This window comes from Lagopus leucura, unplaced genomic scaffold (genome assembly GCF_019238085.1).
Source record: "Lagopus leucura isolate 7727_CA_CO unplaced genomic scaffold, USGS_WTPT01 Super-Scaffold_100008, whole genome shotgun sequence".
NCBI lineage: Eukaryota > Metazoa > Chordata > Aves > Galliformes > Phasianidae > Lagopus > Lagopus leucura.
Window position 1 is genome coordinate 13,433,907 of NW_024962265.1, and position 15,135 is coordinate 13,449,041.

The following is a 15,135-nucleotide window of genomic DNA, read 5'->3' on the forward strand; positions in this document are numbered from 1 at the left end:
TTTTTCCACTTAGGATTATTTTAATTGAGTCAATTGAATGTGAACATGTGATGTTAGGATGTGAGTAACTTTAAAGCAGTGACATCTTTTTAACAAGTTTGGACAGGAGAGAAAAAATAAGGTGAAATGTAAGTTTTGGGAAATAAACACTTATATTTTCCATTTATTTTCCTTATCTGATGTAATTGTGAGGACATTTCCTTCTGTATCGTTAACACCTCGTACTGACAGTGCTGACAACTCAAGAAAATAGCCTGCTTACTCACCAAGCATTCACCAGGAGAGGCAATGATATAAGCCCTCCACAAAACACAGAATAACACTCCCTGTAACTCTCAGCTCCCTCTTTTACCCAAAGCCTTACATAAATGACAGGTTTTGCTGTCTTCCTGAGCTGTTAACAAATGTGGACATCAGCTGATCAAAAGGGATCAAAGGCAGCTCTGCTCTCTCACGGACAGTGCCCTTCTTTCCTGACCTCTTCCCATTAGTGACAAAACCCGGCTCACTCCACCTATTGACCAGCCCAACACCCCCCAGACAATCATTTGTCACTTTCGGGGTTGTTTCTCACTTTGCAGAACTTTTCACTGATGCCTACGTAGGAGTGACAGACCCAAAATAGATAAGGATCAGAGTTCATTTCCAAATCTTCCACAAGGGGCTAGGAGAGATTCTTATCTCCAATTAGGAAACTGGCTGTCATAGGATGATATGCTCTGCTGTGATTTACACTGAAGTCAATTGTGGTTTAGGTATTAAAATAGCTGAAGCACGATTAGTCACTACACATAGAGAAATAAAGCAGAGTAAACTGGAGTAACCTATTAGCTCTTTGAAGGTAAATTAAGCAACTAAGAGAAGTGATTAAACTAGCCCAACATTAGGTGAACAAAAATATCAACTTTACATTGTTTAAATCATGTCTGACCCTCAAGAGTATGAAAAAAAATTTTTCTTTTAAAAAAAATCTTTTAAAAAAAAGTACATAATTAAATCTTCTTTCCACAAAACCATATATCAGAATTTATGAGTTCTGAATTCTTAGCTTTGCTTATGAACTAAGATCTAGTCATTAAAGAAGTCTACTCACAGACTAGGGGGAAAAAAGAAGTCAATTCAGTCTTAAGTGTATCTCTCCTTTAAATATCTTCAGGTCATTTTTTAGGAAATGCACATTATAGTTTCAGTATTTACAGATCAAAAATGAATTTATATTTCATTACTAGCATGAAATGGGACAAGGTACTATCAGGGCACGTGTCCTTTTCAAAGGAGATTTAAATTCCTTTGCACTCATTTCATGCTGTGGAAAAGGACAAATGTGAGAATCCAGATGTGCAAAGGGGAGAAGTGGAACAAACAGGAGCGTAAATTCCATCTGCAGATTCTTTGTGGTACTCATGCAAGTCTGGGTATGCCAACTTTACTCTTGACCATATTTAACAGTGAAAAAAAAAAAGAAATTGAATTCTGTTACTAAAAAGAGAAACCACAATGTAGAAAAGATGTGGGTACTGTCATTGTCTTGATGCTGACCAGCAGTACTTATAAATTTATAAAGTTCTATGCCTCAGTTTCTCTATCAGTCAGATTTTTTAGTTCTATTGTTTTTTTTTTATGTTGTTATTGTTTGTTTTCTTTTCTGTTGATTTTGTGAATCCTTTAATTAATTTGTTGGGTTTTTTTCACTATTCTTTGGATACTTGGATATAACAGCGTACAACACTACTGAGAATGAGTATGGTAACAGGTAATTAAAAGGCCAGAAAGCACACTTTTGAGATCATAACACAAAATTAGGAAAATGCAGGCAGTGAAGAGAAAGACAAAAAAAAAATCCTAATAGAAAAAAAGGCAATGATTGAAAAAAGAAAAAGCAAGTTGCTTCCAAGGACTTGTGCTTTCAAAAAGCTGGGTCTCCTCTTATTCTTCCTAGGACGATACTTAACACTGCAGTAATCAAAACAAGGAAGCAGATGGACAGGCAAAGTGGTACTGCAGCTGCTGCAGAAGATGACTATAATCACAATGTTGACATCAGTAACAGTAATTAGTGCACAGACTGTAGAGTGGATGATTTTTTCCTATCTTCTGCTGTGGGCATGCTGCCCTGGAGAATGAATTTAATGTTAGTACCTTTAGTTTGTTTTGTTCATTTGCTACATTTATTAATGAAATTGAATATGATAAAGGAAATACAACTTTTCTGCCACTACAAAGCATCTTCTGTAGAAAGCGTATTGTTTCAGTTAGGATTAATAATAGATGGAATCTTCATTAGTAAATGGCAAATTACCACTTTCTTACTTATTTCTAATTTCAATGTACACAACAATCCACACTCTCCCATCTGGCTACCTGCACGTACTTTCCTGAATTTCAGCAGCATCTAGTTTGTGTCTGACTTTGTCTAAAAAACAGCTGTACTGTATGGCATGACTTCACCCATCTGTAGGCTGGAGCCATACCTTTTAGGTAGTACCGTGTCATGCTAGGAGAGTTTTAGTAGACCTGGACAAGGATGTACCAGTGCTCCTTAGCTAAGGTTCACAGAGAATGACAACCATCGCCAAAATAGCTGTTGAAGAGTAAAATCATTGAACATGGACAATTGTGGGTAAAGAAATAGATGGACTTCATTTAGGAAATACAATTTGTCACTTAGATGTAATCCAGTGATACAAAGTCTGTGGGAAGGAAAGGTCACAAAAGGTAACATGGAATGAGCCTAGCACACCACAGCCCTAAAGCTTTTTACCTTCTAGTCAACTTTTTTCCATTCTGCATCTAGCCTCTTTTGAAATTACTTTTGCATGTTTAATTTTTCTCGAGAACAATACAAGATTTTCTTTGGCTTCCCTTTATTACCATCCTTAACAACTGGAAAACCTCCTATCCTCTTCTCAACTGCTGTTCTACCAAAGAGGAGAATGAAACTGAGAAGGCACAGGGTTAAGATGGGAGACAGTCGTAGACATTGCAAGTTCATTTATCTCAGCTCATTTTCCACCCCAGTTTTTCCAGAATCTTCCAGAGTTCCTCCTTCTGTCTCCAGGTTTCTAAGCTTCTCTTAAAAAAAAACCTAATCTACTGAATGACATGCAGTAATAGCTGTTTTTGCCAAACAAAATATTAAAAAAAAAAAAAAAAAAAAAAAAAGCAGCTAAACTTTCTAAGCTTTTTGAGCTGTGGATTATGTTGTTGTTAGGTTTGTTTTCTGTGTTTGCTGTTTTTTTGTTGTTGTTTTGGTGTTGGTTTTTTTTTTTTTTGTTTTTTCAACACAGAAAGAGGATATTAAATCACCCCACAGAAAAGAAATGCTCTATGCAACACCTTTTGGAGCTCGGTTTAACTGACAGATCAACTTATACACTGTGCTTAACCTCCACTGGCTGCTCTTACTGTTGAGAAGACCACATTTGCATGTGAACAGTTTCCCCAGTGTATTTCAAAAATTAAATTCATGTAAATTAAAAATCCAGTCATATACATGGAAAAAAGAGATGTCTGCGTAAACACGTCTTTTGTTTTTGTTTCCTCTCATCTACCAAGGTTGATGAAAGAGCTTCAGAAGCTTCAGCTCCTGTTCCTAACACTGAAAGAAACCATTAATCACATTATCCCAAATACAAATAGAAAACAATGAAATTGAATGGAAAGGAATAGGTATTCAAAAGAACAGCCGTGATTATTTTTCAAGGAAAATATTGCCAAGAAGTAGAGAAACAGATGGCTGAAAGTGTTAGATGAAGAAACATTTTTCTATGCTAAACTAACAGACTTAATTAATTGCTCAAATCACATGGTATTTTATGGAATGACATTAATGATCAGTAATAAAAACTGACAGTGGTGCCTTATCAGCTCCCTTTAAAGAAAACAAAAGAAATTATTGTAAAAATAATGTTGCTACCCTACAGATGTAATCCAAAGACCATAAATAAAGCTTTCAGCGTTACTTTGACTTCCAGTGCTTTCCCATTACTATAATTATAGAATTGTTATCAAGATCTAAAATTTCAAACAAAAGCATTCTCTCGTGGTGATTTCCTTATCACAATTACTAAAACGTATTGATAAATTAAATTAAATTAAATTAACTAAATTGGAACTTTACCTTAACTATTTCCTCAATGAAGCAGACATGTGAAATAGGATCTCTTTTCTTTGCCAATAGTTTCTGCAAGTGCTGCACCTGTAAGAAATAATTAATTGGGAGGAAAAGTGCCACCTTCAAATATACACGAAACTGCCTCACAAGCAATTAGGAATTAGCTGCTGAGTACCTGTCCACAAGCAGCACAGATCTGATCCATGAGTTTCTCCATGTTGGTCCAGAGAGCTGCCCGAAAAGCTGCTGTGTTCCCAGGTGTTGGCATAGCAGCTCTACCAGGGCCACCTACATATGTTTTAAAAACAAATAATAGCACAGTTCAGATTTCACATGTGAAACATAAAATACATAGACTGGCATAAGAAATTTCCTTTGAAAAAGACCAGAGCTGCCTACAGTAGCTGCGAAACAAAGCTTTGCGAATGGCTTTGGCTGTTTTAACTTCTAAACTTCAATCAAATGCTAAAGTTCAACAAGGATAACTCAAGGTTAATCACTATTATCTGTTTTACTGATTCATATCTCCACAGAAACATCAATGGGCATGCTGAAGCATGTAATAGCAAGACATAGCCATCTCAGCTCAGAACTTAAATGTACAGGCAAACTGAAAGAAATGAAATTCCAGCTGAAGAGCATGAAACTTCTATACCATCAATCTCCTTGAGGGGGCTGTATTTCTTTATTATGATAGTGATCATATTTTCAGACCCCAAAATTGCTGCAAGTTTTTTAAAAGTGTTAAATTTTCACCACAGCTAATCCTAGTTATCATTTCCAAGCACATGAAAGAGCAGAAAATCATCAGGAGTCGTTAGCATGGTTTCACCAACAGGAAGTCATACCTGACCAACCTGAAATCATAAACCTGATGAATGAAAGGGGAGCAGTGGATATTCTCTATCTAGACTTCAGTAAGACTTTTGACATTGTCCCCTATGAGATCTTGATAGATAACCTGCTGAAGTATAGGTTGGATATGTAGACAGGTGGATCAAAAACTTGCTGAATGAACAGGCTGAGATGATGGCAGTAAGTGGAGCAAGTCTAGCTGGAGTCTAGTAATGAGTAGAGAATCCCAGGAGTCAATATTGGGTTCAGCCATGTTTAACATCTTCATAAATGATCTAGGGAATGGGATAGAGCAAATCCTGAATAAATGCACAAATGACACAAAACTGTGTGGAGTGAGCACTGCTTTTGAGAAACAAAACGACGGTGGGCCATTCAGCTGCAAAGCAGCTCTGCAGAAAAGGAGCTAGAGATATTGGTGGACACCAGGTTGAACATGAGCCAGAAATGAGCCCTTGCCACAAAGAAAATGTTTACAGTATTCCTTGCTACATAAGGAAAAGTGTTGCCAGCAGGTCAAGAGAGCTAATCCTCCCACTATACTCAGCCCTGGTGGGCCATAGATAGAGTACTGTGTCCAGTTATGGGCTCTCAAGGACAAAGAGAGACATGGACATACTGTAAAGCGTTCAGGTAAGGCCAAGCTAATGAAGGGATTGATGCACTTTTCCTACAAGGAGAAGCTGAGAGAGCTGGGACTGTACAGTCTGGAGAAGAGGATGCCCATCAATGCATACGAATACTTGAAGGGAGAGCGTAATGAAGATGGAACCAGTCCAAGAACAAGAAGCAAAGGGCACAAAGTGGAACACAACAGTTTCTGACTGCACATAAGGAAGAACTTCTTTACTGTGGAGGTACTGGAACACTGGCACAGGCTGCTCAGAGAGGTTGCGGAGTCTCCTCCTTGGAGATCTTCAAAAGCCACCTGGATATGCTCTGCATGCCCCTGCTTGAGCAGGGAGCTGAAGGAGTTGGACCCAGAGGTCCCTGGCAACCTCATCTATTACATGATGTGATTCAGTGATGTTGCCAATGTTCAAATTTGTCCCTCCATAACTTCTCAGTATTCTTCGGTATCTGAATTAACATGTAGGAACTACATGTGGGAACTGTGCAACATTTTCTTGTGTTAAAAACAATGCCTTGAAAGGAATTCCATCTGACAAAAGCATCACAATGTTGTCTCGTGTTTGTTCCACTGCTTGCAGACAATCTCTATCCACACTTTCACCAACACAAAGAAAGCAAAATTTGGATTCATCGTTCCATTTCAAACTCATAAGAGAAGGCTGCAAAACTGTAAACTAAAGAGGACAACTTCCTGGGCAAGTGAGGAAAATAAGGATGAAAAAATAAGGGAAAATCTTTTAGCACAATAACAACAGACTCAGTTTGAGTTTTGTATTGGATGATTTCTAAGACATACCTACTGGCCCAAAGCAAGGAGGGAAACATTCCCGTGACAGGTCTGGATGTGAGTTTCTTCTGTTTGATACAGTATCTTTTTCTACTAAAGCAAACCAGGTACAATTCTCTGTAAAACAAATATCATACCTCTTGTAACAGTTTGAGATGGTTGGGTCAGTACTTTGATATCCAAAGCATTTTTTATGTTCTCCTCCAGCACAGTGCAGTATCCATCCACCACATTAGCAATGGTATCCTTCAGAGTTCCAAGGTTATAAAAAACTTGAAGAGCAGTCCCCACTTGAGTAGGACTCTAGAGAAAGAAGGTTTTCAAAAATGTCAAGGACCTTTAACTGCAATATGGATTTCCCCACTCATGATCTAGAAATCATTTTACAGGATAAGTTCATCTTAAAGTTCAGACTTCTAATCCATTTCATTTAACATTAAATAAACTGTATGCATAACAGATGACAGAGTAAAGGAGAGGGATGATTTCCTTTGTCTCCTTAGCAATGCTTAGCTTTGCTTCCTTTGGCAGTATCCTCTGAATAAGAACAGAAAAATGGAAGCACAGTTGGCAATATATCCTGAGGTGGGTTACCAGTGATTGATTCAATAATTCCTAGGTTAGTTACAGTACAGCTATAATCACCTATGGTGCAACTAGTAATATTGTTTCAACACATAATATTTGTTACAGTGCTGTCATTTAAGTGCTAAACAGTGGATTAAATCTCATACAGACTTAAAAAAGAAAATACTAACCCTAGGGCAAGCAGAAGCAATCAGGTCAAGACCCCACTACTGACTGACACAGAAATAAAGACTGTATTTCTACATTTCTATTTGTAGTGCTGATATTAAATGTCACATTCTTACATTACTCATAGCAGAATTAAGAATACAAAGCAACACAGTGATTACTTCCAAAGCCTGACAAACAAGGGAAAGGAAAAAGAAAAAAAAAAAAAAAAAAAAAAAAAAAAGCTATGTATTGGAAGCTTTTCCAAAATACAAGAGAGTAAAAAATTATCCAAAAAAACTTTTCAGGTCCATTGCTTCAGAGACCTTTTATTAAGATTAAATTCCACTGAGCAACACTACCCATTCGCACAGGTGTTGTTCAGCAATAAAAAAGCCTCGACTTATTGCCTCTGGGAACAAAGCACTGCCATCCAAACATTGACTGCTCCTTTTTTCTTTACAATTTGTAGGCAATTAGTGGAGGGGGAGATCAGATGATCATTCATACATTAGAGATGCAACTTTTTGCCACTTTTCTTAGTGACCTCTGCCAGCAGAAAAGAACATGGTTCAACAGAAATCCTTGCACCCAGACAGGACAGAAGCACCTGAGACCACTAGAACATCTCACTAGAAACCCCACTTTAATTTTTCTCTAGCACTGAAGCCCCATGCCATCACACTGCTCTTGCTTCTGGCTGCAGCAATAGCAGCTGCTGACTTAACAGTAAAGGAGTTTCTACTGAAAGACAACTACGCTTCACCTTCCCCAGGTGACAGTTTTCTTCAGTCAGACATTGAGTGAAAAAAAGTGGATGTGCTCATCTAATTCCCAAGTGTGAGAACCTTGCACTGATGCCACATGAGCAAAGCTATGATATGGCTGTTGGACTGAGAATTTGTCACTACATTCACTTACAATTTCCTAATCTATTAACGAACAGTTCATTTTCCCCAAATCTATTGTTTCATAGGTGACAGTGCTATAAGCCCATGTCCATGGCATTCTTTTTAGTTTTTTTTGTATAACTAAGAAGATCAGAATAACAACTAAAGCAAACAAGCTAGATCCTATTTCCTTGTTCAATCCCAATGAGGAGGTCCCACGTTTAGTGAAAAGCAATGTAATATTAGGCATACAGTATGGTTTGCAGACCTTACACTAAGTGTACCAGTTTCTTTTCCCAAACAGTGTGGGCGTTAACAAGCATTCCTAGCAGAGTATGATGGGTCTGGGACTTGTAGGTTTAGTTTTCTGACAATTGGGTATGCTGTAAAATTTCTAGGCATCCTGTGGGTGTGCTTGTGGAGGTGGAAAAGTAAGCCACAAAGACTGGAAGATTAATGAGACATCAGAAAATGAAGGATAGTATAATGCAAGAAGGGAATTTGGGGATAGAATGAATAACAGAAAGAAAATATAAATGGGAAGTGAATGGGAAATAGAATGAAAAGAAAAAAGAGAGTGAAACTGAAAGGAAGAAAAGCAAGGAAGTACACATCCCATTTATAAGTTTGAAATTGTTCTGATTTCTACAGGCTACTTAAAAATTTTTAAATCCAGACACAGCCTTTAAAGAAAAATCAATACCACCTCAATGCAACACTAACAGTCAGATATCAGTAAATGCTCATATATTAACTGACAACAAAGGAAAGAATAGCATCAAAAGGCAAACATAGCACTGTTTATGCAGCTTCAAATAACCTGTAGTCAAATACTTTCCTGATAATAGGCAACACCTATAAAAATCCTGTGATCCTCAGTGCTCCCACAGATTAGCAAACTAACCTGCTGCTGGTCAAGAAAGGAATAAAAATGTGTTGTCACAGAGCCTGGACTCTGTTTCAGAAGACCTGGTTTTAGATGGAGGATGTCAAACAATTCACTCTGAAGTCAGGAATAGTTAGGGAATAACCCAAACGCATTAATGGAAACCTGCTATGCACTTGAAGTATCTTTGAAATTTAGCAGCAAATGGAAAAACAAAAATTACACGGATACCCTACTTCTTCTTTCAAGCTGTGGAATGGCTCCTGACAGAGGGGTTCTAGTTCATGTATTTGTCCTGTGTAACTGGGATTAGAGATACATTAAAACCCTGATAATATATTATAAACATACACAATGCTAATCTCACCACAAAAACATCTGTGTTTCATTTGCCCACAACAGGCCACATGAAGTCCATTGTGGGTTCAGCACTACCCCCAAGAGAACTGCATTTGCTATGCACAGCTAATTTCTAGGCTTAGACAATACGTTTTAAAAAAAAAAAAACAACAAAAATGAACATCTCTTGGGAACAATTGTATTATGTACAAATAAAACATTAGAAAGCAAGAAGGAAACATAAACATTCAAGAAAAATATATGCAAGATTGCATACACACCTCAAAATGAGACTGTTCATCATTAAAACACACTGAAAAAAAATTAGACAAACAGTATTGCAGAATTTGCCACCACCAACAGACTTTCTTTCTAAGAAATTGCCTGTAATATTTTTTCTCTACTTGAGAAAGCTTAAAGCTAAACATTTTTGAGAATCGAGACTGTCACAATTTTTCTCGAACATGAAGACACCCATTAGCACCAGGAACACAGAGATGGTACCCTCATACCAAATGCTCCTTTTCTCAATCCTCAAAACTGTTAATTTTAGCAGAATCATTTTCAATAGATACTATTCCATCCCACTTGGTTCTGTAAAACATCGCAGGCAGGGCAAAAAGAAGTGACCTGGAATAGTTCTGTAGTCATTCAGTATGAATGTTTATTTTGCTTTCACGATCTTATCATGCGGTTGTTTTCAAGGGAAGCCAAGTAGACACAATAACCTCAAGATCCTGCCTCGTCCCAGACAACATTTATTCTGCAGAGTAGAACCCTATTTGGTTACTTCCTTTCCCAGAGAAATAATATCCCTGTGAAGAACAGATAGAAAAAAAGAAGACTTAACATACATGAATACCTACAAAATTTCTAATTCATAAATGTCTCCTATGATGAAACCAAGTCTTTTTTTTCCCTATCAACACTGCAATTGTCTATTTTTTAACGTCCACCACCATAGGTTTTTATCTTGTCACTGGCACTAGCATTATCTGAACAATTTTCTGAAAGCGTGGCTAAATAAAAAGCAATTTTTCTTCCTCGTTGTTAGAAAAACAGCTTGGATGAGCAAGCCTCACAAAAAAGTGTGGTGATGACACCGAGCTAATCTTGGGACAAGAAGATCCCTAACATAAGGCTGAACTGAAAATAAGAACCTTAGATGACAGGCAAAATTAATTAGCTCAAGTGCCTAAAACACAGCTTCCAAATTAACATTCTATCTTCTCTGGGCACGGGATTCACCATGTGTCCTGGTCTTCCCCAGACAGTGCAGTCCCAAGGAACTCAGCATCTGTTTCTTTACACAGTGCAAATCTGTCCATACGACCCAATGTTGCAGGGTTTTTACCTGTGTGGACTATCAATGCTCATAAATGAATTTCCCAAAATATATAAATATATCTGGTCCTACACTATGTTTGACTATCAAAACTTCATGACAAGTTAGTGCTAGGTAAGTAACAGTCTTGTTGTCACATTTCACAAGTGCCAGTACCACGTAATCAGAATAGCCCTCCAAGGAAACTCTCCTCAGCTCAACTGTTCAGAAGCACCATACACAGGGAAGTCAAGCTCTGACCAATCCCTCACTTAATCTATATATAAAAAGTACGTAGATATTAGAGAACAGCTGTGATTTCAATGTAATGTCTTTATGTCTTTTATAGTAAAACTTTTACCATGTCCCATACACACACACAGACAGCATGACAAAATATAGAAAGAATTACATAGGTTGCTTAGCTAAAGGAACAGTCATGATTACTGACACATTCATAAATTCCAGGTATCACTTCAGTAGAGTGGTCTGATGCTATGGCAAGCAGGAACTACCATGAGCAATATTTTGAACAAAGACACAACGCTCCCCAGTCCTCAAAAAAAAAAACATACATTAAGAGAAGAAGAGAGCACAAACTGAAATAACCAAACCTGCAAGCTTACAAACATTCACTGACTGGGAATATAAAAGTTGTTGTGAAGGGGACTATGTGGAGCTAACTGTGGATCCCCACGGGGATGGACCCCCAGCAAGCTCCACACAGTCCCCTTCCACAGGTTCCACAGGAATAAATTAAAAACAAAACAAAACACAAACAAAAAAAGCAGCTTCCAGAATGGTACTTTGGAGTAACTATGACTTGCACTTTGTATTAAGTTATTTTATTTGATAGTAGATTTACTAGATTGGAAACTATTTCAGTTAATTTCCTACATGTACTTCACACAGCTGATTTTGTTTCTGTGAGGCAGCTTTTGCAATTTCCAGCACAACACAGCTGTACAGGTTGCTTCAGACACCTGAAAAAACATCCCTCATAGCTTCTGCAAAGGTTTTTAATATGCTGCAAATGCACGCACACATATTCTGACAACAAGAACTCTTTGTGAGTCTGAAAATCCCTGGTCAGCTATTCACTTACATTATTTTCTCCTCACCTCTTGCTACAGTACATCTTACTGCTTCCTTCAAGCAAGTTTTTCACTGTCAGTGTTTCTACCCCAAATGACAAGAACTACTTAAAGGTGAAGTGATTGAGGAAGGTTTTGTAAGCACTGCAGATATCAATTACAGGTAGACCTTAGTAGGCTCTTGCAGAAAACAAGTGTAAAAAAAAAAGTAAGTTAATCACAAATTGCAACTCAATTTACAGTACTCAAAAAGGTAAGAAGTAAAAGAAACCAAGGCCACCCAAAATGACCTACAGAGCAGTTAATAGCTTACTAAGACTTGTTAGAATTCTTGCTTCGCAGCACCACTTTGCTATTTTAATTGCAGGAAAAAAAATAACAAAAAACTAAAAGTAGAAATTAAATGCCAATTAATTCTAAAGTACTCTAAAAACACTATTTTATTTCACTTCCAAAAGTCCAGGCCTTGAAAAACTTAATTAGTATATCACAACTTCTAAAAATGAACCTACTTTGGAAAGCATATCCATTTGATCATTATCATCCCATCTGTCTTTTTCTCTGTTTATCTTTAAAATCCAAGCAATACATGAAAAGGTTAAATTGACAACGTAAAATCAAATACAGACTTTTTTCTAACAACCTTCCAGTTCTTATTTTGACCTTCGTGGTGCTCAGAGGAAGCATGAGGTTAAGATGTTATATTTTTCTACTGAAGGCAAAGCTGACATAACAAGTTGGTTTGACACTAAAAAAAAAAACAGATTTTAAGCCTTAAGAGGCAAAAATCCCAAAGGTAACTATTTAAATATGGCTAGCTTATCATATCTACCTTCTGTCAGCCCGTGTTTGGAATACACAACTTCCTGGTGTAGAAGGACTAGCTACTTTTAAGAGGAAAACAGCTAAAAAAGTCATTGTTTCCTTCAGCTAGGCCAGGTTTTTGTTTCTTAGAGTAACAAGAAGAAAATAACAAGAAGCACTGCACAACAAAGGTTGAGAAAAGAAAGAAAATACAAAAACAGCAGCAATAAAATACTAGAAAGCAAAGAAACAAGATTTTTCAACACAGCTAAATAGCTTGCCAAAACACTTATTCTCAATAATAGTGTAATCAAAGCAACAGATGGCTAGGAGCTAATGGAACAGAAAGGCATCAGGAACTGTCGTAAAGAATTATCTCATGAAACATCAAGCTCTATTCCAAAGTTTGCCATGCCTTAGGCTATCAACGTGACAGTAATTTGAGAGTAAGTATCCGGCACCTCTGAGGACAGATCAACCGGAGCAAGTAGACCATTACAATTAAAACATTTATCCTACAAGGCTGAATTTGTGCTCAGAAAGAGTATAAATTCAGAATATAAATCATGCAAAATGCTAAATCTAATAGTCTATAAGAGCATGGGGGTATCTGGGCCAAATCAAACTTCTTAAAATGTATCTCGCACCTTACACAACTTGGCCAATCTCTAAAGCCCTAAAGAAGCAGTAGGATAGTTAAGCTGAAGATGAGGATTCACTACAGAAAGCCCAGTTACTGCTTTCTGACAAGGGTTAGAGAGTAGCATCTCTCCTGACCCAATGCAGCTTCAAGGTGCACCTGCTGACTGAAGTCCATAACCGAAGCACACAAGAACACGGAATCTCATTAGTACTTCTGATTTCTGGATAGCAGGTTGTGACCAGATGTTTTTTCTCACCCCAGAATATCATTATGCATGCGCTCACTCTGCTAACTGGTTGAACAAAGCCATTACAAGCAACAGAAATCTTAGGTTTTACTTCTAATTCAATCTTAGCAGTTATGATCAGGAATAAGAACTACAGAGAGCTGTAACTTGTTTGTTTTTCTCTGTTTACCAAAAAAAAAAAAAAAAAAAAAAAAATTTCAGACAAAACACCCTTTAAATGGTATGTTCTAAACTACTTAAATACCTACCAAAACCATCTGGGTTTTCTTGTTCCCCTGTGAGTCTCTGCAACAAGAAAATAATTATCTATGCAAGTGACAGCATCTAATTTCTAGAATCAGCGTTACACATTGCCAATAGCTCTAAAGTGCCCTCAAATACGTTAAAAATGACACATTTTACAAAGTTATTTTATTTCAAATTATTTTCCATTATTATGTGCATGTTTAAATGACTGGGGACAATACCTGCAGAAGCAAAGAAGGCAGATGAAAGGGGAGAAGAATAACAATGAAGTGCCTGATTCAATCAACACGGAGGACACAAGGAACTGCAGCACTTTGATACAAGACTTCCGCTTTCTGATGCAACATGCTTTCCAGTTCTGTATGCAATTTCAACATAACCCAACAATTTAAATATTTTGTTATCATAAGAACACCTCCATATGTACAATTATGCAGAATTTCATGTGGTACTGAATAGCAGATCAATAACACAATGAAACACTCATTTTTCAGAGGAGACTGAGACAAAGAACAGGTTCCTAACCTGAGAAAAAAGGCAAAATGAATTATATTATCTTGTTTAGATGAGTATCATGGCTTTTCAATCAGATTTTTCACTCTGTTCTATGCAGATGTGGCTTATTAATGCCTCATACGTTCTTCTTGGATCACCTAATTGCATTACTTCTGAACCTGTTAACAATCAACAGTCAACACTACAAACCACAAATAGAATTACAGTCTGGAAAAGGCATTTAACAGTAACATACTATCTTATCTGGAGAGAAAGAACCTTCATGTAGCCACAGCTTTGAAGGGAGACAGATACAGTAAAGTACCAATTAAATAGACTGGGATGGATTATATGGAGACCCAACCAAAGCCTGGGTCAGTCACTGCTGGCAGAATTTCATACCCACTGTTTACCTAAGAGCATTTAAGCCGAACAGAAACCACTTCATTCAAAATGGTGTAGAACACTTGAATGGACAAGGACTTTGGAGGAAGAATACTTTATTTCAATGGTGATTACATTTGTCCTATAGTGTCTAAACCTCTGTAATTAAAGCACTGCAGCATCCGTGACAAAGAAGAATCTCTATGGTTCTCATTCCAGCCTTATCTCCACTGTTTTCAATGAAATCTAATATTAGCTTGCCTTTCTTATTTGGAACAGCAGAAACAGCATTTCCTCATTTTGCAGCTCTGCCTTAGCCATTTCCCATTTCACTCTCCACCTCTCCTGTAGTCTTGTTCTTAAAACAGACCCTTCCATTCATACCCTTCTTGGCAGCTACCTTCAGTTCCTAAACTTACTTACTAGTTCCCATACTGACACACACTGTTACCTCAGTCTCCTCCACCCTCCCCTTAGAGCATATTTTATTTACAAAGCCTTTCACAGTTGAGCTGCTCATAGCAGTGGCCTATGCCTCTCTGCATATAAATAGCTGAATCAATTAGCATAATTGCATTAATTATCCTAAAAAGCATTAGAATCAGATACTTTCCTGTCCTTCTATAAATTAGCTAGCCTCAGTGCAGTTTCAGTTTAGC

The 15,135-nt window shown here is 37.3% G+C and overlaps 1 protein-coding gene across 1 annotated transcript in view; it reads right to left on the minus strand.

Moving 5' to 3' along the window:
* Nucleotides 1–15,135, minus strand: part of COG5 (component of oligomeric golgi complex 5) — a 180,141-nt gene that overhangs the window by 57,209 nt on the left and 107,797 nt on the right. Inside the window, exons 8-10 of the mRNA XM_042872950.1 lie at nucleotides 6,527–6,692; nucleotides 4,290–4,402; nucleotides 4,121–4,198 (exon numbers count right to left, since the gene is read on the minus strand). Coding sequence (XP_042728884.1) covers nucleotides 4,121–4,198; nucleotides 4,290–4,402; nucleotides 6,527–6,692 — 357 coding nt within the window. The remainder of the gene's footprint in view (nucleotides 1–4,120; nucleotides 4,199–4,289; nucleotides 4,403–6,526; nucleotides 6,693–15,135) is intronic.